Below are 12,404 nucleotides of genomic sequence, written 5' to 3'. Positions count from 1 at the left end.
ATACACTGCTCAAAAAAATAAAGGGAACACTCAAATAACACATCCTAGATCTGAATGAAAGAAATATTCTCATTGAATACTTTGTTCTGTACAAAGTTGTATGTGCTGACAACAAAATCACACAAAAATCATCAATGGAAATCAAATTTATTAACCAATGGAGGCCTGGATTTGGAGCCACACACAAAATTAAAGTGAAATAACACTACACGCTGATCCAACTTTAATGTAATGTCCTTAAAACAAGTCAAGATGAGGCTCAGTATTGTGTGTGGCCTCCACGTGCCTGTATGACCTCCCTACAACGCCTGGGCATGCTCCTGATGAGGTGGCGGATGGTCTCCTGAGGGATCTCCTCCCAGACCTGGACTAAAGCATCCGCCAACTCCTGGACAGTCTGTGGTGCAACGTGACGTTGGTGGATGGAGCGAGACATGATGTCCCAGATGTGCTCAATCGGATTCAGGTCTGGGGAACGGGCTGGCCAGTCCATAGCTTCAATGCCTTCATCTTGCAGGAACTGCTGACACACTCCAGCCACATGAGGTCTAGCATTGTCCTGCATTAGGAGGAACCCAGGGCCAACCGCACCAGCATATGGTCTCACAAGGGGTCTGAGGATCTCATCTCGGTACCTAATGGCAGTCAGGCTACCTCTGGTGAGCACATGGAGGGCTGTGCGGCCCTCCAAAGAAATGCCACCCCACACCATTACTGACCCACTGCCAAACCGGTCATGCTGAAGGATGTTGCAGGCAGCAGACCGCTCTCCACGGCGTCTCCAGACTCTGTCACGTCTGTCACATGTGCTCAGTGTGAACCTGCTTTCATCTGTGAAGAGCACAAGGCGCCAGTGGTGAATTTGCCAATTCTTGGGGTTCTCTGGCAAATGCCAAGCTTCCGGCACGGTGTTGGGCTGTGAGCACAACCCCCATCTGTGGACGTCGGGCCCTCATACCATCCTCATGGAGTCGGTTTCTAACCGTTTGTGCAGACACATGCACATTTGTGGCCTGCTAGAGGTCATTTTGCAGGGCTCTGGCAGTGCTCCTCCTGTTCCTTCTTGCACAAAGGCGGAGGTAGCGGTCCTGCTGCTGGGTTGTTGCCCTCCTACGGCCTCCTCCACGTCTCCTGGTGTACTGGCCTGTCTCCTGGTAGCGCCTCCAGCCTCTGGACACTACGCTGACAGACACAGCAAACCTTCTTGCCACAGCTCGCATTGGTGTGCCATCCTGGATGAGCTGCACTACCTGAGCCACTTGTGTGGGTTGTGGAGTCCGTCTCATGCTACCACGAGTGTGAAAGCACCACCAACATTCAAAACTGACCAAAACATCAGCCAGACAGCATAGGTACTGAGAAGTGGTCTGTGGTCCCAACTGCAGAACCACTCCTTTATTGAGTGTGTCTTGCTAATTGCCAATAATTTCCACCTGTTGCCTATTCCATCTGCACAACAGCAGGTGAAATTGATTGTCAATCAGTGTTGCTTCCTAAGTGGACAGTTTGATTTCACAGAAGTTTGATTTACTTGGAGTTATATTGTGTTGTTTAAGTGTTCCCTTTATTTTTTTGAGCAGTGTACATTGTGGTTGGGTGGAAATTTTCTTACCCTTATAAAGAATCACATACAGTATGTACAACTAACGAGAGAATGTGCAAGGCTGAAGCAGTTCTAGACTTGTCCGGGTTCATCTGAAGGGGACAGAGAGAAGTTATTTGGAGTTCAAAAATTGAGACGGTAAAGGGGGGCAATTTGTGGCTTCCTGTGGCTTGAGACTGAAGGCAGGCATTGGAGGGGCAAGTCAGGATCTAGAGTTGCAAGGACCAAGGAGATATTCAAGAGGTGAGTTCGGGGAATGCCAGAGAGTTTGAGGATTCAAAGAGAATGTGAGTCTGATGGTGGAGATCGGGACAGGCAGGTAAGGAGCAGAGGGAATCGGACCAGGGGGAGACAGATGGGCAGGTTATCTTGTTCACAAGTGGATCTTAAGAGGCTTGGAGGAGGAGAGAAGCTGAGATCACTGGAAAATAAATCAAGTTGAGTATCAAAGATGTTCATGACGTCACTAGAGAAGATCATTATAACAAGTTGCAGGAGGGCTGGAGACTACAAAAACGGTTAATAATCTAGCAAGAAACGAAGATCCTGGAGCTCCTTATATTCCCTAATCTCCTGGGTGATTAAGCCCAGGTGTGCAGGCAGAGCCGAGCCAGAAAAACTCTGCAGCAAAGTTCCTCTTTGTAACAGAACTGATGTCAGGATCTTGAGTTGTTGAGTTTTCGTTAGATCAGCCTTGTTTCTGTTTTATCTTAGTTCGCTCCAGTCTTAGTTATTTTATTCTTATTATGTGTTTTGTTCTACATATTTCTTGTGCTTGGTAGGTTTTTGTCTTGGTTAGATGTGATTTCCCAGAAACCTTGCTTATGTTTACTCCTCCACACTCTTTTGTGCCGTTTTTATTTTTCTCTCTCTCTCTGTCCGTTGTTCCAGCATTCGAACTCCCAGTATGAAGCCACTTCTCTTTCACTTGCTCGATTTTCCTGTTATATCCTGTTTACTTGCATGTACATGGTCTCTGTTTGTTGCTCTGATAAGGGTCCCTGTAATGTCCTTGTTTTTTTGTTTATTTTGTAAATTATTTTAATTTCTTTCTTTAAATAGTTCACATTCACTCGCCGTCTCAAACTGTCTATATTTTACTTTGTCACAGCTTGACTCCTGTTCTTTAAACATGCACCAGTAATAACCAAACACTCTCAAAAGAAAATTACATTTTTGACACGAGGCTCTCAGAGAGCAGACATTCACTTCAAAAGACATCATGATATGCTAAAGTAGTTTAGGGTAAAAGAACAGTGAACAAAAATGGGACGGGAGTGTAAAGGTTATGTGGAATGTTCTTAGTAAAATCCTAAAAGGAGCCGAAAAAAGTCCACATTTTATATTTTGACATAGTTATAATAGATATGTCAATTTTTCTGCATTTCTCTTCAACTAGTTGCCAAATGACACACTACAGATTCAATCTTTACTCAAGATTGACTCAAGATTTAAAAAATTAAAATTAATTTATTTCTGTTGTATAATTAAGAAAAAATTATATGTTTATAGATTTCTACAAAAATCTCCTGTGTATTTAAATTTCAGTAGCATTGTCTGTGTACGTATTGGGGCTGCAGAGCAAACAGAAACCCAAACTACAGTTTCTCAGAAAATGACATCAAACAAATAAAAATGATTGTAATACAGTAATATAGAATAGAATATAAATACGTTTCAGTGCAATGGCAGCAAAGTGACAGATATATCAAGCTAAATTATACAATAATCAAGAACCAATATTTTATGCCAAGCCAGCGATAGAAACACTAGCAACATTTGCATGTTGCTGAAATAAACTCCAAGGTTGTTTTTCAATCCCAGTCTATACCTGAAGAGTCTGAAAGAAAAACGGAAGAATTAAACCTCAGGTTCAGTGAGAAATTCCCACAATCAGTGACGATCAGCTGCTCTCGGTCCAACATCATGAAAGCCATCCACCAAAATATTTTGGAGGACTTTGTGCTTCCCTCTTCTGACAAGCTTTATGGAGACACTAATCCTTTTTCTTTTTTTTTTCTTTTTTTTTTACAGCAGGATGTCGTTGAAAGTAAACCAGTGCCTATTTTATTGAACATTGGATTAATGTGCTGGATGGGTCAGTAAACTCACTTGACCTAATCCTCATTGAGAATCAATGGATTATTGTGAGAAGGATGAGAGACACTGTACTCAACATCTGACCTAATATTGATGCAGTAATTCATTAAAAAAAAAAAGCCCCGGCCAACTATTGAGTGAATGTACTGAATATTTTTCCGCACATTCTCAGTACTTCTCAGTTGGGTTGCAATTCTGTATTAAAACACCTGTTTTTTGTATTTAATCTTTATTTAACATGCATTTAAAAAAATAAGTCTTACTGAGATTAAAACCTCATTTACACGAGTGTCCAGGCTTGACAGCAGCAGAACGGGATATTTATTTTTAATTGTCTCATGTAATAGTCAAATTGTCAGAGTAAGCCGTCTCCATCAGGACTGTGGAAAATAAATGCATTAAGCTTATCTCTTACTGTGCAATGACTCAATCCAATAAATGAGTTTTACCTTAGGAAATTATTTCGAGAAATCAATTAACTTTCCAGCAATGATGTTCCAATTTCAGATGCGTCTTGTAAACCACATAAAGCTGAAACAGGAGCTAAGATAAGATATTACACCTTACATAAGATTCATGTGCATGGTCCCTTTTTAGGCAAATGCATTAGCTTGTAGCCTTCATATCACTCCATCCTGTCCTCATGAAATAGCTTGTTTTTCTTTTATTATTGTAAAGGGTAGCACAAGCGATTGTAAATCTGTGCCTTGAAAACTGGGAGAATAACCACAATAATCATTCTGCATTTTAGAGAAATGTCAGACTTCTCACCAGCAGTCCAGTTTTCATTACACCTTGTGCTTCCTGGTGTAATCTTTCAGTGCAGAATTACACTTGAATACAAAATTTTGATACACTTAAAATAAAAACAAATGGATTGTTATACTTGAGAAGTAGCTCATCGCTGAGGTTTTGTATTGCAGAAGGATGAAAAGAGGCTGTCAAAAAACAAAAAAAGAAATAAGGAAAGAAAAAGCAGAGTGATTTAAAGTGTCACAGCCAGAAGAGCAGTGGGTGGTGCAGCTGTGCTCACATCCGGACTAATGGTGGCCGCCACTGCCATTTACCACATCTATGAGAGAGGGACATTTTTGCTTTTGTTCCTATTGGTGCTGTTTCACATTGTCTGATTGAATGAATCTGAAGATTTATTGATTTAAATTAGAAGTGTATTAATTATACGAGGTACAATTAATACGTCGTATTAACTGCAGAGTAATACATTATATGAGAACGAATTCAATTTTAAAAAATCACCCTGGTTTTAGATTACTGTTTAAGCAGCAGAAAATATAAAGTAACCATATACATTATTGATTGATTATATTGGGGTAGAAGATCTCGTGAAACGCCAAGTGAGAAAACACTTTTTAGTGTATTTGTGTAGTCATGCAAAAAGTATGTAGTTCATCAAATAAAATCAGATTTGACTTTGAAGTTGGGGTTGATGTCCAGTTCAAAAGCATTCTTTTCACTTGCTTGTGTCACACACACAACCCACATATGATCACAGAAGGGAGGGGAGCTGCACGTCCACTGAGGCGCTCAGCGCATTTGGAGCAGCCACAGCAGCTGAGCGCAGTTACTGGCCAGATCACAGCTGGTTCATATGCAATCTGTTGCTCAAGTAGTCATCCTCGCATTACTTTTTTTTTTTTTTTTTTTTCTTTTTACTTTTTGACACAAAATCTGACGCCGACTGGCGCCGCTAACGGGAAAGTGAGGAATTAAGTTTTACGCACAAGTTTGGAGAGCAGACGGCAGCTGCAGTCTGCATTTTCATAACGCGGGCACCTAAAGATGAATGAAACGGACATTATCTGCGAAAACAAAACATCGTCCAACTTTAGTGATTTGTCATGTCTAACTACAGCTGCCGCGCCTTACAACCCCATCGACATCACCACCTTCATGCACATTTTCCCCTCCATCTACGGCATCCTGTGCTCCGTCGGAGTCATCGCCAACGCGCTGGTGATCTACGCGGTCGCAGCGTGCAAGAAGAAGATGGTCTCGGACATCTACGTGCTCAACTTGGCCATAGCTGACATGCTGTTCTTGCTGGTGATGCCCTTCAACATCCACCAGCTGGTCAGGGACAGGCAGTGGGTCTTCGGAAACTTTATGTGCAAGGCGGTGGTGGTGGTGGATGTCAGCAACCAGTTCACCACCGTGGGGATAGTTACAGTGCTGTGCATTGACCGGTAAGTGGTAACTTAAGTCTCAGTACATCAGCTAATTTAAAAATATGTAAGGGCATGAAAACATGACAAGCAAAAACAGACTGGAATGCTATATATATATATATATATATATATATATATATATATATATATATATATATATATGTGTGTGTGTGTGTGTGGGGGGGGGGGTGTATGTGTCAATGAATTTTCTGAGTTAGGATTTCTTTTACTAATAACACAAACTGTTCCAATTTACAGTATATTTGTTTTAACAAGTTTCTGAGAATAAGTTATGTTATTGCTAAAAGTTTAATAAATTAGTCAAATTCCAACCATTTATTTAAAATGTACCAACTCAATTACATTGGTTTACTTCTAATTATTAAAATTACTTTTGATCTGTCCAAACCAGTAAAAACAAACCAAAAACAAACAAACAAACAAAAAAAAAACAGATCAATTGGTTTGAGATTAAAGTGAAAAATAGGTGTAATAGTAATAAATGTTTGTATTGTTTTCTAAAACCTTTTCCATTGCAACCACAGCTTAAATGTGACATTCTATGACAATGACGTGTTCAGGATAAAGCTTGTTGGCAGACTTGACTTTAGGAATTATACTTTTTCTAACTAAAGCTTTGTTCAAACATTAATTTTCACTCCAACACAGAAGCTCTCTGAATCAAACCAAAATGACATATGTATTCATAATACAACTCACATAGTGATTTACAGATTTGTTTTCTTTTAGCTGTCTTGCCTCCATGTTGCAGATCATCAGACAAAATTATGTAAATACCGTAAATGCAGTTTTCTAATTTATTAAGGGATAAGACACAAAATAATAGTTTCACCCTAAACGCTTGTTTGGTTGGGTTGTTCCACCCCTAACAAATGCCATCAAGGATTTCACTGGCAATCAGTCTTTTACAATTTTTGTTGAGGAATTTTGGTTCTCTCTTCTTGGCAGATTTACTTCAATTCAGCCATGTTGGAGAGATCCAGCCTTGTTCTGGCTTAGGTGCCATTCTGGGCTCTTTTGTGACCTCTTCACTCAGTCACTGTTCCAAGTTTTCTCCATTTGGGAATCATGACTCTTAGTGTGGTTTGCTGGACGTGTCATCAATTGAAAACTGGTTTTGTGTGTAGGGATGCAAATCAAAATGCAGTATTTAACATCTGACAGTAAACATTATCTTTCCAAGTTGACATGGGCTATTAAAACTAGAATAATTTTTATATCTAATATCCAGTTGCCTCTTTAATTGATTTTTTAAAAACTGCATACATGAGTGGATGTCAGTGAAATTTTATGCTTTTTCAAAATAGTACTGCAAGAGCTACAACGCAGACTGTTGTGTAACACACAATGGCAAAACAATGTTCTCTAAATAAATGATCCAGGTTCCATGCTTACCATCTGAGGACATCAGGAACAATTATATTGGTCATTCTGAACTGATAAGGATCAGTTTCACAGGAACAACTGGAGCAGGGGTTGGCCTCAGAGCACAAATGCTGCACTATATAGATTTCCAGAGGGACATTATCCAGCAAATTGTGTGAAAGGAACTGTTCAGAAAACAACTCTTGTACTGTCCATCATGAAATCATGAAAACAAAAATCCATCCATCTTGAAACCTACAATTTTTTTAATACACACAGACATAGAGAGTCACTTAAAATCATCAAACATTTCTCTAACCCCAACTACGTCACCTTTAAACAAAGATGTTATAAGCAGCAGTTTGACGGAAGAATGTAATCTTCACCTGATTTAAAGTAGAGGACGGCTTTGAAGTGCAAAGTTAAAACAGCTTTCAATACAAAATGAGATAATAAAACTGTTCTGACTTGTAAAGCCTCGTAAAACCAGCATTTTAGATTTAAAATGCTCATGTTCACGTCTTGTCTTTGGATGTTATAAATTTAAACACTTTAAATTGCATATTTGGCTTGATTATCTAACACCATCTAAATATTGATCAGATGTTTTAGAAAGAAATTCTGCTAGAAAAGACATTGCAGCATTCAAGAGAAGTGTTCTTTCTTTTTGACCATCATGGAAATAGAAATAAATAAGTTTCAGACTCTGAGCTTTTAGTTTCTCTTCATTACAGGGGATCTATTACGCGTCCTTGGATAGGTCTGTGGGCTGAACAAAACATTTTCACTATATTTTATGAAAAAAAATAATCCTCAGACAATGAGACTTCCCCTGATCAGTTCTGCCTATTTTTAGCTTTCAGAAGGAATTGTTTTAGGACCTCTTGTCACTTTAAATCTAAAAAGTTGGTGTGGCCACGCCCAGCTAAACCTTGCTACAGACAGATGCACCTTTACACAACCATGCACCTTTGACCTTTAGGCAGACCTAGAAGCAGAAGTAGTAGAGCCTCCTGCACAACCATCAAAGGTGCAACAACAAAACACTTGTCTTTTCCAGCAGCCATTATTCAACTCTGCTTGGGTTGCTAGGTGAGAGGCTGGGCTTGGCTGAGGTTGGTAGTAAATGGGGCAGTGCCACCCAATTGTGACTTAACAAGTGGGGAGTTTTTGAAATGGTTTGTTTTCAAGTCACCAAAAAAACATGAACTTATTGCCAGAAAAAGGTTTGGTGGTTATTTTGTTAAGCACTCGGATTGTTTAGAAGGTGGAGAGACGAAAAACGGAAGTAAAAAATCGTGCAAAAAAATGAATTTATCACAATAGGTCTCCTTTCAAGCACATAGTCATTTTCCTTTTCGTATTCATCCTTTAGAATCTTCTCAGCTATTAAAGCTTCAGCAGAGTGTCATTTAGAAAATTGCAAAATTGTTGTCATAGAAAATCTTAACAAAGACCAAGACACAATACTAAAAGTATTACATAATATATATAAAATTATATATTATAAGGTATATAATTTACTGCACTTAAATTGCCCTTTTTCTTGCATGGTTTTCCAGCTCTCGGCAATAAAAGCAGAGAGGTGGAAGAATCTAATCTTATTATAAATCTGCAAGCACTCCCTAATATATAGCTTTTCATCAAGACAGAGAAACAAAATTTTAATGTAGTGCAGTTTGTCTCATCCTGATTTCAAGAACCTCCAGCATTAACATGACCGCCTAAGAATCTATGTCATGCACTGGAAAAAATCATCTTGATTCTCTATTTCATGGTATAAATATCTTAATCTCTTTTCCTCTCAGGTATATCGCCATTGTGCATCCCAGCTCAGAGCGGCGGACCGTGCAGTGGACCATCATAATCAACTTGCTGGTGTGGCTGGGCAGCGTCCTTCTCACCGTGCCCGTCATGATCTACGCCAAGGTGATCAGCAGGGAGCACATGGAGGTGTGCATGATTTTCCTGGACGGGCCGGAGGACATGTACTGGTACACTCTCTACCAGTCCATCCTGGGCTTCATCATTCCGCTCATCATCATCAGCACCTTCTATTCGCTCACCCTCTACCATGTGTTCAGCTCCATCCGCCGGGTCAAGCGCAAGCAGTCGGTGTGGGCCAAGAGGGCCACCAAAATGGTGCTGATGGTCATCGCCTTGTTCCTGATCTGCTGGTCGCCCTACCACGTCATCCAGGTGATCAACCTGAGCAACAACCGGCCCACCATCGCCTTCGTCTACGCGTACAACATCAGCATCTGCCTCAGCTACTCGCACAGTTGCATCAACCCGCTCATGCTGCTCCTCTTCGCCCAGAACTACCGCGAGCGCCTGTGCCGGCGGAACGTGCTGCACAGCTCGCAGCACTCCTCCAAGGTCACCGTGGTCAAAGCCGAAGGCTCCAGCACGGCAAACAACCCCAACTACCGCATTACGGTCATCTAGTCAGCTTCATTTATACCCTGTAACAAATAGGTGGTGGACATCATTTTTAGAATTGTAAATGGATTTGTTAATACACAGAAGAAGAAAAAAAATCCCTGAAGCAGCAGCATCAAATCCAGCTTTAATAAAATAAACTTCAAATAAAGGCACTGTCATTTTTTGGATAAATCCTCAGAAAGCACAGGCCGCACACAGCTGGTCGGCTCATGATGCACTGAATTCCACGGCGCAGCTTCACTGGTCCTTTCACCAGTATCTACCGTGGCGTCTTCTGGCTGAACAGACATGATCTGCTGTAAGTAATCCAATCAAGAAGTCACTATAAGGGCTCATGATTTGTAACCAGCGGTCTCAATAATCCACAGTTTACTGATACAGATAAGAGCTGCTCTGTTTTGAAACTGAGCAGCTGTAAAGCTTTCTGTGCCTCTTGCCACGGTTTTAAAACTTTGTAGCTCAGAACGAGGGAAGCATTTTATGGAAATAACTTGTAAATTCGATTTACTGTGTAGTAAAGGGTTTGTTTAACAGTGGTCCAAGCCTGTGAGAGCTAGTTCTCGTTCGTGTCTGGGTCCTTTAATTGTGAATAAAGCCCACATATAATAATAAAATAGAATTTATTATTGAAAAACACACAAATACAGAAAAATAATATATAGTTGTCTCTGGCTATGTTTTTTCAGCATATCAGAGAGGATCTTTAAAGGATTTGAGTGTCGCATTTATAAAGTGCTTAGTAATGGGGAAAGTAATGTATTTATAGCCTGTTGTAACAACGAATTGTGTTTGTAAGAAATGTTATATTTAAAGAAAAATACAACATTTATTTATGATGAGTGCAGAGCCACACAGTGTTCGTCCCACTTCTGTCAGTTTCCGACGTCAAATATTGAACGCTGTACCAGGAAACTCCTCTCAGGGACTGCTTTACGAAGGAAAACATACAGCAGCACTCAGCGATCTCTCAGTCTGCGCAGTTATTACCGTGGTTAAGTATCCTCTGACTGCTTACAGCACAACATTCTGATGCTGTATTGAAATGTTGGAGCCACATGCCTCAGGAGAGACGACGTGTATATAATGTACATGTGACTTTAGGAGATGAAGTCTTGCAAAAGTATTCACCTCCTTTGGACAGTTTCACATTCTGTCAGCTCAAACTTTATCGTATCTTAATGAGATTTTGTGGGACAGACCGTCACAACGAGGCGTAGACGTTTGAGGAAAAGGATACCTGGTTTGAAAATTGTACGATGTTGTGCCTTTTAATTTCAGTTCCCCAGAGTTAACACTTTTTAGAACCACTTTCCACCCCCACCGCATGATACTGCCACCACCGTTTGTCACTGAGGGGATGGTGCGTTCAGTGTTTAGCTTCTATCACACAGTTTTGCATGTGGGCCAAAAAGATCAATTTTGCTGCGACATCGTTTTAGGGGAAAAACTTCAAATAGGACTTTTTTAAAACATTCATGCATTTCCGTATGCAGGTTTAAAGTCCCAGTAAAGTGCTTTAATGTGACAATATGTGTGAATACTTTTACAAGGCACTACATGTGCACATTGACATATGGGTTAAATATATGTATAGTTGAAGCAGGTGTTTGCATTAGTAATTTATCATGTCATTGTGTTGTTTTCTGTACCTTACTTGTGTATTTCTGTGACTACGAAACTATTTTCAAAAAGAATTCAGCAAACAACCAGTGATATTTCATAGATAAACACTGTAAGGGACTGATATAATTTTTGCATCATCGTCCGGTCAGGTGGAGAATAAAATGAGAGAAAATGTACAGAAAAAGATTTACTTTATTTCTTAAATATGATTAGATGTTAAAATAAAGTATGACAAATGGGTCAAGAACAAGTGAATAAATGTTTAAGGACTGTTTTATTATTGTTTTAAAAAATACAGCATAATGCTAGGAGCAATGAAATGGATTGATAATGTTTTCAAAAATTGCTCCTGAATATAAAAAATGACTGATCAGCACCAAGTGGTCTCTGGTCATTTTAATTAATCGTTAGAAAAACAATTTTTACTTAGTTTATGACTTTGTTTTGTGGGATTTACTCAAGTTAAATTAAAGCAAGTTGTCAACGTGGAGTAACTAACTCAGACTTAAAGAGTTGTTTATGAAACCAAACATGTTCCTGTTTCATTCCTCTCGTCTGTTTTTCCTGATTTAATGCTCTTGTTATTGTCTTGTAAAGTGTCTTAATGTTTGTTGTGGCACTCGAGCACTAAATGTGATGTACTGTGACCCAGATTGCTTCTGCAGATGTTCCCCCAGAAGTGCTTTGCTTTGTCTGTAAGAGTCCTTCCCTGTACTTCAATCAAGGCTTAGTAAAATCTGTGGAAATTTGTAGTTAGTGAAAATGTGACTTGTATTTTATTATTTGCTTTTGTTACCTTCCATCCTTAAATAAACATTGAAAATACAAAATCTGGTTTCTATTATTTGAATCTACCCAACGCAAGGCATATGTAAACAAACTAGCTGTAAGTGACCTCCAGGCCAACAGGGGGCTCCCCAGAGTTTGTTGCTTCTCATGCACAAACCAGAACTCAAAGCTGAATATCTGTTGTGAAGATTATAAAAAAGCGAGAGTAATTTTACACTGTAATTAGTCATCCTGTTTCTGAATGTTAAATTTCACCTTAGTTAAAATTCTTA

At 39.6% G+C, this 12,404-nt stretch overlaps 1 protein-coding gene across 1 annotated transcript; it reads left to right on the top strand.

Annotated features, from left to right (window-relative positions):
- Positions 1 to 5,238: 5,238 nt before the first annotated feature.
- mchr2b (melanin concentrating hormone receptor 2b) lies at positions 5,239 to 12,173 on the top strand. The gene is made up of 2 exons (XM_032555715.1): positions 5,239 to 5,907; positions 9,084 to 12,173. Exons 1-2 carry the CDS (start codon positions 5,504 to 5,506, stop codon positions 9,721 to 9,723), a joined length of 1,044 nt encoding a protein of 347 aa, XP_032411606.1. The 5' UTR covers positions 5,239 to 5,503; the 3' UTR covers positions 9,724 to 12,173.
- The last annotated feature ends 231 nt before the right edge of the window (positions 12,174 to 12,404 follow it).

The sequence above is a fragment of the Xiphophorus hellerii genome, chromosome 23, assembly GCF_003331165.1.
Source record: "Xiphophorus hellerii strain 12219 chromosome 23, Xiphophorus_hellerii-4.1, whole genome shotgun sequence".
Taxonomy (NCBI): domain Eukaryota; kingdom Metazoa; phylum Chordata; class Actinopteri; order Cyprinodontiformes; family Poeciliidae; genus Xiphophorus; species Xiphophorus hellerii.
Note: the sequence above shows the minus strand (reverse complement) of the source record. Positions and strands in the feature narration are given on the sequence as shown.